The sequence below is a fragment of the Gallus gallus genome, chromosome 15 (genome assembly GCF_016699485.2).
Source record: "Gallus gallus isolate bGalGal1 chromosome 15, bGalGal1.mat.broiler.GRCg7b, whole genome shotgun sequence".
Classification (NCBI taxonomy): Eukaryota; Metazoa; Chordata; class Aves; order Galliformes; family Phasianidae; genus Gallus; species Gallus gallus.
This window is the reverse complement of record NC_052546.1, coordinates 2,411,098-2,423,941: the sequence shown is the minus strand read 5'-3', so window position 1 is coordinate 2,423,941 and position 12,844 is coordinate 2,411,098. Positions and strand designations below refer to the sequence as shown.

The 12,844-nt window shown below is 40.8% G+C and overlaps 1 protein-coding gene across 10 annotated transcripts in view; it reads right to left on the bottom strand.

Moving 5' to 3' along the window:
- GALNT9 (polypeptide N-acetylgalactosaminyltransferase 9) overlaps positions 1 to 12,844 on the bottom strand; it is a 199,759-nt gene that overhangs the window by 68,457 nt on the left and 118,458 nt on the right. For all 10 annotated transcript variants that reach the window (XM_025155561.3, XM_025155562.3, XM_046901218.1 and 7 more), the window contains 2 exons: positions 6,566 to 6,732; positions 4,288 to 4,462 (listed from right to left, as the gene is read on the bottom strand). In XM_025155561.3, the coding sequence (XP_025011329.2) occupies positions 4,288 to 4,462; positions 6,566 to 6,732 (342 nt within the window). The remainder of the gene's footprint in view (positions 1 to 4,287; positions 4,463 to 6,565; positions 6,733 to 12,844) is intronic.

The window sequence follows — 12,844 nt, the reverse complement described above, 5'->3', positions numbered from 1 at the left end:
AGCGGAGCCAGCGCAGCTCAACGCCTGCTGGAGAGTAAAGATCAGCTGTTTGGCTGCCAAACCTGAACAGCTCTTCTCAGCACCACTGAAAAGTAGTGACTATGCTTCAATGAGCATTCCAGGTTGTTTAGGTAGATGAATAGTTGAACTTGCTTTTCTTATGTGTTCTCTGTATGCAAACTGGCACTGCCCCAAGGATGCGGAAGGCCCACATGATGTTTGCTGTATGCTGCCCTCTTTACTCAGATAATATTAGTTCACTTTTGCTATCTGAAATATAAATTCCATTTGGTTACCAAATTGAACCTCATATTTGGATAAGGAAAAACTCCTTCAACAAAGACACATCCTTTCCTTTGCTTTTGCATAAATAGAACTTCCTTCCCAAGTCAAACTCAGCTTGTTATCAGGGATGCTGCAATGGAGTGTGGCTCAATCAGCAGTGATAGGTGTGAACCCTAAGGGAGGGACTGCACAGGAGAACTGCAAACAATTTCACCCCTGGCTTCAGTGCTTCTCTCACTAGAAGGAAAAAGCCACCCAGGCTCTGGCAGGTCCCCAGAGAGTGACATGAGCTCAGTGAGAACAGGCAGGACAGGGTGCTTAGCTGCTGGTTGAGTTTGGCTTCCAGTGCACCACATGAAAACATAAAGAAGGGAACTTTCACAGGAAGCAAAGTTATTATGTCTTTGTCCTACAGATGTGTAACCATGTCTCCAATATCAAGCAGCTGGGATAAACAAAACCAAAAGCAGAAGATTAGGAGGAAAGCAACTTCCTTTTTCATTATACAGTTTCTCAAGAATGCACTGCTTAAGGCCACAACAGCCAATTGCAGTACATATTACAGCATGAAATAGTATCTGCAAGGGGCTATCTGTAGACCTGGCATCTTGATCTTCAGCTCTTATTCTTAATTTCTTAAAATCCCCATTTTCTATTGTTTTAAAACACTGACAACTTCAGGGATAGCCAATGAAGATGGGCTGTGTGTAGCACAGACAGACGGATACTGAGCTTATATTTCAGGTCTTCTTTCTCATGTTGGGCTGTGTCTGTCTCTCTGGTATATTGAAATTTTTTGATGAAATGCTCTTCCTCCTCTGCTTCCTCTTGTCTGACAAAATTTTAATTACTACAGTACTTCATATCTCCATTCAATCCTCCAATACTACTTCTTTGATACGTGCAAAATGAAGTCCTAAGCTAGAAAGCAAGTATAATACTCTATCATTATGTCTTCTTTTATGGCTCCCAGCATCCTTTTTGTGCCTGCTAATATATTGTGGTCTCTGCCTTTCACTTACTGACTTCTGCCCTCCTTCACTCAATGTGCCCCTTTTCTCATCGACAGAATTAATACCCCACTTCTCCTCTCTCTTCTTTCCTGCTCCCAGATATAAAGTAGTGAAGTTCTTTCCTCCTTGTCATATTATTCCTTCCCATCTCTCAAAGACAGGAGTCTGTATAATGTTCTACATCTTCTGCAATATAATTAGCAGCCAGGATGCAATTGTCTGTGCTCAGTGTTACTTGTATAGTGCTTCACGCACAGCAGGTGGACCTAACATAAAAATCAGAGCAGGAGTGCTGAAATCTGCAGTGGAATGAAGAGAAGATCAAACAATACAAGCTTATATCTCTCTTCAGAATGTGCAACTTTCCTGGGAGATGTTTTTTGTGAAAACTGTAGTGTCTGCCTTTCCAGTAAACTGTTACACACTGGCCTCCTCCCATGCTTCCACTCCTCTCCACTCCTGCTGTCACAGCAGTATTAGCTCTCACTACCAAAGGACTTAAGGGGAACGGGTCGGTAGAAACTCTTTGCTCTGTGCTAACACATTTTAATACCTGAGAAGCAAAAAAGCAGCAATTAAGCTCAGTAAAATAAATAATTCAATAGTTAATTTGACCTGCCAGGTTGTAGAATATTTTTTAAATATCCTACCAGATTGTATTTCAGTTTAGAAGAAATGTCCCCAGAGAGTTATGCTGTGAGAGCAGCCTTTGAGTGCTATTGCGTGATCCAAGGCAAGAGTTCACTCATTATGGGGTGACTATTGTTTAAAGAAAAGATGTGGGGTTTTTATTGTCAGAGCTCTGCATATTTCATGAGAAAGTGATGAAGTCCTTCTCTAATTCCCTGTGAATTTATCTGCCAGCTGATTAGGCAGGTAAAGCAGCCACAGAATGGAAGACTAAAATTACACTGCAGGGAACTGACTGTTAGATGGAACACAAACCAAACAGAAAGTTAATGCTCTTTTCTGTGGTAAAGGAATTGGCTGGTTTTTAATTGCCTCACAAATAATCCATAGGCAGTTTTGAGTGGGAGTAATCCATGTGGCCACTGAATACATGAATACACTCAGTAAAAAGGGGAAAATATTCACACAGGATAAGACTTAGCAGGAGAATGGGACACTGGTGCTTTAACAAGCTACTCCCTTCCGACTACCAAGTTGGTAGAGAATCTTGAGTGGGGGTACTGGTAACCTGGTGGGAAAAAATAAAGCAGCCCATACAGAAAACCTTCCAGTCCCTCCTAGTAAAAGGAGATGAAATGAAAACTGAAATGACAGGCAAACACATGATGCATGATGGGCAGAATTAATACTAGCGGGAAGCAGATAGGATGAGGATTGAGATGGCTGTCAGCAGCACCAAAGAACAGAGGAAATTCCAGAAAGGAACACGCTGAGCCTCCATGTGCAACTCAAACAAGTGGATATAACATTTCTGGTATGCATTTGCTATTCTCATCCATCTTCTGCAGCTACTCCAGAAGCCAAGTGGTCTCAAAGCAGCTGCGCAGAGTGCCTCAGTAGTATTATTGAAACTTGTTGAAAGGAGAGTACACCAGGGAGAGTGTGGTAAATGCAAACACTTTTTATCTTGGATATACACACATACTCATTCACTGAGTAGTCCATGAACTTGCTAGGCTGATTTCAACTCCTTCTGACATTAATGCAAAGTAAGCATTAAAAAAAAATCAACGAACACAGCCAGAAGCAGCCACAAAACCTTTCTATGCTTACAGACACCACTGCCTACTTTCTCTAGGTAGAATACATCAATAAGATATCAATGTCCTTTACAAAGTGGGTAATAAAATTCCCTGCAAGTCTCAGAACCTGTAGCTCAGGACTGACTAATTGCTAGGAACATGCTCTCCCCAGTACCAGGCCTCAGCCTCTGGCTCTGCCCAGTAGCTGATATTACCCTACGTAAACTTTTGCAAGGTTTTCAAAGATCCACCTGCCTTAAAAGGAAATAAACAAATTAACATCTTAAGCTCCTAAAAAATAACTATGACTGCTATTACAGTCTCTGATGGGGGGAAAATAGGGTGAATAGAAACCAGGTGCACTTTATTGCATCTTCCATTCATGAACATATAAAAATAAACACTCCACTCCTTTGCAATTAAGTTGCAAGTACAGCTAATTTTAGTTTTAATTTGGGGATCTCTCTCAGAACTGCAGAGTATAATCAGCTCCACCATAACCCTCCATCATCATTATGAAATACCAGACTCTCTTTGGAAAATACACATTTTACATACTGAAGGTCCCACCAGCCCTTTTTCAGCTGACTGCGTACTCCATTGCTTCAGATGAAAGCTCAGGTTCTAGTAATGCCAAATATTGGCCACTAAGTGGTGCTGCGAAGACTTCTCCAACTGCAGATCTGGTCCATTAAGATCGAACTGGTGCTAACCACAGCTAATACCCCTCCTTTTCAAAACAGAGAGGATGAGTAAAGGCACAATAATTTCAAGTCCCGTTAAAAATACAGGAAATATTTCACTATTTCATTCCAAATGTAAATGTAAGAAAATTTACAAGCAAGTCAGATTTATATTCAAGTTTGGAAGAAGGAAAGAAAGAAAATGTCAAGCAGATTAAGTAAAAGTAGTTGAAAGCATGCATCTGCCTTGAGCACAGAGCTTCCTTAATGGTATGCCCACATTTGCCTGCTTCGGAGGCTTTGCATTCATTTCAGTTTAAATTACTTCTCTCTCCACTAAGCTGTACTAGAACAGGGACAAACACTTTTCTTATGAATCTTGCAACCACTGCAGAAGACTGTTGGCAATACTGCAATAATCACAGATATTATTCAAATGTAATTGCTAATGTGAAAACACAAGCCTGTAGTTGTGTCATCCATACAGTTCTTCAGCTCCCCTGTTGAGTGAATCTTTTTCACAGCCTTTGAGACACAGGGCAAACTGTAATAGTACGTATTCCCCACTCCCTGTGGAAACAGCCAAGGACTTACCAGCCAATGTTGAATTCCACGTGAGCATCAAAGAACCCAACAACAGGAGAGGTTGCAGCTTTCCAGCCTTGAATTCTGGCTCGAATCAGTCCTTCTCGTTTGTTATTGCGCACTATTTTCACCAGACCTGGGTATCTTTTATGGACATACTGGTCCAGGTTAAATTTGAGCTCAACTGCAGGGAAAAAAAAGAAAATAACCCAGGAATATTCAGAATGAAATCACACAGTCTTGCAATGCTATGCTTTACTTTGATTTATTCTGCAACAGATCCTTAGTCACTTTCACAGATACAAAGCAAGTACCACAGCTGCGGGACACAGCAATTCCAGAGGTACCAGCTCAGAAAAATCCTTTACACATCAGAGCATGTGCTGTTAGCCCTGCAAAGATTGAGTATGGCATGAAGGATCTGAGCACTGTTTTGAAGAGCTGCTTTGTCTAAATATTCTAAAATAATTACTGTACTAATTCTCTGATGATTTGCATTAGGTTCCAAGTGGCCCCTGGTGGAATAATTCTGAACTTGGAGCAGAGTAACATGGGAGTTATTGGGGATTTTTGGGGGGTCTGATTTATGCTTTTTCTTATTGAATGAGAAAAATAACCTCAATGGATTTTGGGTCAAGATCTAAGTCAGATCAGAATTAATTTCCCTTCATTCTAAGTTTTCCCTTAAATACAATGAATATTATGTGATACCAGGCTTCTTCTCTGTTAAGCTAAATGGATCTTGAAGATTTCAAATAGACTTCTCTTTTTTTTTTTTCATTTTCAGGTATTCAACCACAGATAGAGATGAATTTGTTCACTCCTTCATTTCAATAGGCTTACAAACAGGCAGATTACAAAATGGTCACTGTATTTTTTAAAAATCAATCTAGTTTGGTCATTCATTTACACTACAGTTTACCCATAATGAGGCTTTTACTCAAATATATTTATTAGGAAAACTTAGGAAGCTTCCATGGCATCAGGAGCCTCATTCTTATGATCTATGTTACACAGTAGAATCATAACCATCCAAGTAAAAGACCTGATAAATCTCCAGTTTTCTAGAAGAATGACAGAGAAAAGCCATATAAGAGTTCACTGAGAAACAGTGAATCCAATTCTCTTCTGCATTATGCTGACTGAAACACTTTGTAATCTCACATAATTACTCCATAGGTTACAGTGCAGTAACTGAAAGCAGGATTGGACTAAATGTTTCTTAAAACTGTCTATTCTGGGGCTTCTTTTTGTTTTAGTGATTTGTTCTTTTGAACATCGTTTCTATCTAGGCATCTTGAAGAAGAACAGCATCTGAAAACTGAAAGATTTGAAGTTCTTGAGCTGTGGAGGAAATGCCCAACTTGAGCCTTCAAAAGAAATAGGATTCAGAAGCTGCAACAGTTCTAGAAGATTCAATTATAACAACTTAAAACATGACAATATTGCTGATCATCTGTATCCTAAAGGCAATTCCAACTCATCCTATAAATATATCCATCAGTAGCACCCTACATGCTCACCAAGATTCTGAGTTTTGATGGCCCTAACTGCAGTGCTTCTTTTACACTAAGGAATTACATGACCCAAAAGTTACATGCACTTTGTACCCATTCTATTATTGCATTTGCAAAGTCTATTTTTTTTCCTACCAAAATGAAAAGAAAGAAATCAGATTTACAACTTGTGTAAACTCGTGTGTAAATTGTGAAGCAGCAAAGTGTGCTTCTATGTAAAATAAAACATTTTCAAGGACAATCTGTAACTTCACATTTCTCTGGAAACAGAACTTCAATTTTTGGTCTACTGATATTGATACTGCTCTGGATCTACAAATTTGGAGAAAAGTTTTGTCTCTATATAGAGACTGCTTATACAAATGTCATTAATTCTGTGAGGATTCCAACAAAGTCAAGAGGGTTTATTCACATAGTATTTATTTCTTAAATAAATAGTTAATATTTACTGACAGCTTTGTGCAAGTGGCTCACTGAATCATCTCCTCATCAAACACAAACTCTTGGAAATTCTGACCAGGGGAAGTATGTTAACTTACACCAACGTATGGTCTGCCTTATTGGCCATTAATCAGCGGTTGTGAGCATTAATCAGTGGCTGTTCAGCTCTTTGAGTTGTTCAAATACAGACCAACTCAACGCTGCTTCATCCAAAGATAAAAATGATAATAATATATAATGTAGAGGTGACGGAACTCTTTTTGATTTGTATTTCATGTTCACAAGTGACACGAGACATAGAACTTAGAGGAAAGGTTATGTGTATTCACCATTGTCACTGTTGTCATCCACCAGAATGATCTCTTTGAGCAAATGCGAGGGGGTGTGATTCACAACACTGTGCACGGAGCGCAGGATGACAGACAGCGCCTCATTAACAAATATAAAGACCACAGAGATCTGGGGCAGGTCATCTGGGTAGGTCATCTGCTTGCACCTGAAGAGAAGAAAAGAACAATTAAAACCCAAGCAGCCAATGGGAGGTAAAATATACTGCAGAATGTCCTCTCATCTTTGATTGCTCTTCAGCATTATAGGGGTTTACAGGCTTTCTTATTTCTGACATCAAATGAAGATGGGGTAAAAACTGAAAAGAAGCAACATGGCTAGGAGCACCTAACTTCTTATCAACCAGATGAGAAGCAAAGCCTATCTGTTTGTATACACTTGGGCAAATCTTGCCCAAACAGAGCACTTGAATTACTTTCTGATTCTGCAGCTTGTGCAGCAGTAACAAATGCAAGGTATTTGTTGAACAGGGAAGAATCTACTGAAGAATTCGCAAAATGAATTTGCTCCACCTCAGTATGCAGCTATTCCCACTTATGCATGTTGTCATAGATAACAGTCTATGTACCTCTGCAACACAGTACTGCTTTATTTTTAGGAGAATTCTCTTCCTCCAGATAAAAGGCCAAGTATAAAAAATTACCTACATGTTCTCACAGTCAAAAGCCATTCTGAATTACCATAGTGATTTCTGAACCTGCTCTCTAAAATACTGCTAATTGCATCACAGGAAATGACTTTTCCTGCTCTTATCAAACTTTCTGACCTCTTGCTTGTTACTTTGGCATAATAATCACTCTTTCTATCCACTACCTGCAGTCACGTGGGTGGAGAGAGCGGCAACCACTTGACTGTTGGATCACCTTTGGAAATCTGTCATGAATTCTAGTAAAGCGCAATTATTTATAATTCCTACCCATTCCTGCACTATTTGCAGAGACCTGATGACTTGTCATTGATTACATGGCTACCACAGCTGCTGACAGCTTACTTGATGGCCTGTACCATTGAGAGGACCTCTGTAGAACTTCAGGCTAAGCTTCGTTCTTACACAATCTAAACATGCATCTGGAAGAAGGACAAAGATTTACAGGAGGTGTAACACTCTGACACAGCCTTCTTTTTGAATTTCTCCTTGAGCATGATTTTCCTCTTGACCACACCAACATACCAAAGAAGTCCATTAAGAATACTCCAGTAACACGAAAGAGCCATCAGCTAAAAGCAGGGATCTTGCAAGATTTCCTCTGACGAGGGACATCTTTAATCTGAGAGCAATTTACTTCAGAGCCTCACTTTATATCAGCAGGACATAGCAAATTGCATCCCAGTAAATCAGGCTGGTACCCAAGGAGTGGGTGTGCTGCCAGTGGAGCGAGGCAGAGGGTGGTCCTGCATGGGGACCCAGAGCCAGAAAGGAAGAGGGAAAGCAAAGGGATTGTGTTGAGAGCTGAAAAGGGCAAGGAGGCTGTGGCTGAGGAGGAGAATGTGCAGTGAGAATTGGGGGAGCAGTCAAAGCAGCACTTGTAGTGTAGAGAGACAAGCAATTGAAGGCTAAATGAACAAAACTACCAGGAGCAGAGAGGCATAGGTAGATGGACCAAAGTATTTTGTCTAGGAAAAAACGGAACCAATAGAATAGCACAAGGCCTCAATGATTTATGCTGGGCTTCATTTGACTTCTGATCAAGAAATTTTGCTGAGTCTTTCTGGGGTAAGAATTATTTATTTTTCTAGTAAGTACGCCGGAACACTTGGTGTGGAACACCCAGCCACACTGGATGCTTTTGATAAAGGGTGTTTTGAATTTATCCCTCCAGGGCTAAATAATTTCCATCATTTCTCACTGCTGTCTTCCTTCTGTCTGCTCCCCCTTCTTTCTGTTAGCAGGACGTAACTAAAAACTCCATTATGTTTCTATTTGGAAAATGCTCCAGCCATCACACGTTTGAATATTCCAACTACAACTACAGCAGGAACATCTAGATGGGCCAAGGCAAACCTCAGAACTTAGCAGTGGTTTAAATGCTGCCATCATTTTACTTATTACAGAAAGATGAAGAGCAACAAAAGAAGCTGTCTGCCTGAGTAAACTTCTCAAACTACAGCAATGATTTAGCAGTTCATTTCTTAAAGACTTCCAGTCAACCTTGAACTCCCAACTCCTTAAGTCACTTCAGAAAATGAGATGGATGTGCTGAGGTAGTCAGGAGAAAGCACTGGTCTACTAGCAAACACTTCTTATGATGACTGAGAGCACCAGCAGTCCCAGTCCAGGGACCTTTCCTCAAAAATCAGAGGGTGCTTAAGTGCTTTGTTGGATTGTTGCCCAAGCCCTTCCCAACGTGTTCCGTAATTATACAGCAGCTGCGGCAATTTACAGTTAATACTTCCTTCATTTCAAGAAACTCTAACCAGCAATTGACACTCTGAGCCAAACAGTGACATTAGCAAGTCACAATCAAAGATGCTCCACCATCAAAGCAGAGCTGTGCCCACTGTATACTCACAGCCCCTTGGCAGCCTCGCTCTGGCTGGATGCCGACAGCAGACCAAGAGCACTGCATGGAGAACTGAATCGTTTGTCAGTGTCAGGTAGATACTGAAGTCCTCCTTGGTGCAGCCCTTGGTTTTGGCCTCAGAGTGTGGCAGAGATGTTCCCAGAAAAAAATAAGGATATAACCAGTCCACTTACTTATAACAGCAAAGGACTTCCTTTCACAAAATGGTTGGAGCAGCAGCCTGAAGATGGAGGGAAAGCATCAGAACTGAAGAAATCACCCATTTCTGGCAACTCTGCTGCCAAGTCCAGCACTCTACCAGGAAGGAACAGGGTGCTGCTATGCCCTCTGTTTCTCTATACGAAGTCTGATCACGTTAGGAACTGTGGCTATCGGATGAGGGAGGACAATTACAGTATTGAAAGCAAATTAACCAGCACTACTGATTTAGGAGAGAACAGACAGCATAAGTTTGACCTATATATCAGTTAACAAAGGTCTAAGCTGGCCAGGCACAGATCATGTTTAATGTTCTCATGATGTTAAATTGCGGTTATAAGCCTTCTCAGTGCACATCAGCAAAGGATTTGAGCATCCACAAGGAGTACTGTCTCTCCAGGGCAGATGAACACACTGTAGAGAAACACACCACTGGATGCATTTAGGACTGGTGGTTCCAAACAAAGGCTGATGATGCCATGGCTAATCATTTCCACGGACCAGCTTAGGATGGATTAGATCTGATATGTGAAACGGCCCTTTAGGCATCTTTCATACAACACACTAAGCATCAAACCTAAGGCATGCTGCTGTTGTCTTGGGAAGAGTCTTTGAGAGTTCTTGCTCTGCATTGGCTACTGCAGAGCGTGGCTGGAAACCCAGAGGTATTTCCTTTGCATATGATAGAGAGCTTGATGTCAGATCATTTCTCTCTACCCTGGAGATGGTTTTCACTCATCCTTTCCCTTAGTTCCTTAAATGAACATTTCCAAGCCAGCCCCCTGAGCCCAAATGTTAGCACTGTCTGTGCAGGCACAAGAAAAGAGGAAAGGCTGTTCAGCTTGGAAATAGAGCCTTGGACATAAATCATGTACTAACACAAAAAAGGTCATAGATTAGAAACAGAGACAATGAGAAAACAAAAGCTGTTCAGCTGAACAGCAGCCTGCTCATGGTAGCCTGTGAGCCTGTAGGCAGAAAATAGAAAGAAATTTTCTTTTGTCTGAGCCTTCATTGCCCAATCGCTGTATTTTCTCTATTTGTATCTGATCCAGCAGAAATAGGTGCCCTCTCTTTTTGCTGCTCTTACAGTCCAATTGAGTTGCACTATTTTTTGTGAGCAGCTGACACTACTGCTGTGCTGGTAGTTCAGTGGATTACCAAGGAAAGGAATTCCTACTCTCTTTTTCTGGCTTTCTCTCGTGTCTGTATACTTGCTAACACCAAAAATGAGTTCTGCTTGCAGATCTTAATGTACTGAGTTTAGAAATGGATTAGGCAATACATTTAGAGATTTCTGACAGCTTTACCCTTCAGGAAGAAATGCAAACAAAATTAAAGCTGCTTCATGAATCTTTAAAGTATTTAATACCAGACATGTTTTTCCAATGAACCACTGGGATGGAAATGATTGTGGGTTTCTCTCCTTCACAAACTTGATTGGGCATGCAGAAATCTCCTCTGCAGTTCTGGCACAAAAAAAGCCTCAGCATGCTCCATACCCTGAGAGCTGCAGGATGGTCTGCATTCATGTTTTAAAGCCACAGAGGGGGAACAGAAGGCCCACAGATACATGACCAATGAAAAGACAAATATTAAAATATAATGGAAGCCTTGCTCATTAGCACTGACAAATACTACTTTTGAACATCAGGTCAGTGTGTATTTTGAATCCAGTTAAACCAAAGGCTCAGATTACTCTCACGTACAAGGTTACCTTTTAGTACGTTAATGCTGCTCTGATTTAGTAACCACGGACTATTTACAACAGCTTAAATCTGTAAATTTAAAGGCTAGCTCAATGCCTCCTTTATTTCTCCAGAAATCTGCTGAGCTTTTGCAGCCAGTGCTAGGTGTAATAGTAACTTTCCAGCTGCAGAAATAAACTATCATTACTTTGTTGTTCGACACTGGGAAAAGAGTGAAAATGTGACATGTTGCAGATATCTCCTTCCCCGGCAAGAGACTCAACTGCTGAGCTCAGGAGACTGACCAGTCCATGGCAAAAGGCAGTGACAGGCTACAGAACTGATTAGCTTCATGGGTCATGAATCTGTCAGGCAGAGGGCTCCCACTCCTTCCTAATTAATTCTCCTTCCCCAAAGAAGGTGTTAACTGTGTAATGCCATAACATTCTTTTTCTGTTGAGGATGGATTTTCTCCTCCATCCCAAAGAAAGAAGCATAAAAAGTAAATAGTTACTTTCTTTTCCTGTTTTGCTGCTTAAGGATGGCACTGGAAGAATTAAATAACATAAATACAACTGAACAAGGGAGCAGTGGCAGAACACTAACACTCCGCATGTCTTGAGAGAAGAGGACCACTGTAATCAAGAGCCAGATAAAAAGAGAAGCCACAGCTGCTTTCAGAAAAAGCCAAGAAAATCTGGTAAGGTGATCAGTGCCTTTTCAACATGGCTACCCCTTCCCAGGCTATCCCTTCTCAGTGTTCCCGTTATGGGATGGCCTTCAGTTTGATTTATCATACAGAAAGAACATCAGCAGCTTTTCCTTCTTCCAGGATTTATTTGGGAAAGTGCAGATGCAAGATACAGAGCACTTCTGGTTGGTGCTGTAAGCTTGTTAGTCTAGGCAGCTCCATCAAAGGGTTTGGGGAAAGAATATTTTTCCTACCTTGAGTGACAGCTGAATAAATTGGGATAGTTTTCCCTCCACCTCTGCAAGCACTATGACACTCCTGTATGTCAGTATCTGGACACTGGCACTAACACTGACTTACTGTATCCATCAAATTTTAGGAATCTCTTTAACTGTTCTTCAGTACAGACTGTCTGTTCCTCATCCCACAGTACTTCCTACTACAGGGGAGTCAAGGCAAGTCTACTAATTTGTCTGGTATACAATGATACTGATGACCATTTTCAGGGTAACAATTAACAGATCTTACATCTATCCCATGTGATGAGAGTCCCTAGCAGCATTTTTCTCTTGCCTCCTTGATGCACTTTTCCTTGTTCTGCACCCAAAAGTCTAATTATCACTCACATTTATCAGAAAAAAATATCAGGCCAAATCCTTACTTCTATGCTAATCACCTTATCAAAGAAAACTGTCCTTTAATATCAGACAAAGGTTTCATGAGAATCAGACACTTACTTTTGTCCTTACTTGTTTCTTTTTAAATGCCAGGTCAGTGCAACTGGGACTAACTTCTCTGCACTGTGCAGTTAGTTTGGATAGGAAAAAAAAACAACAGAATAAAACACAGGATGTTCATTACTGTTCTACTGGGCTTAATTCCTTCCTTCTGTAGGATACATTAGTTTATGTGCATGGTAGAAAGCCTTGAGAACTGCCAATAAGTGGCTGATGGGTGACTATATATGCACAACTAACACACGCAGCATGAAGATGGTCCCATTTGCAAAGGCCATTAACCCTTACATTCAGGGTTGTTAGACCCCTCAAAATAGCTGCCCCACACATCAAGTAAGAGGCTCTGTGTTTCAGTGAGGTGTTTCTGGCTTTCCTTGGGGAAATAACACCATAAACGTGTCAGCATGTCTAATAAACATACTGA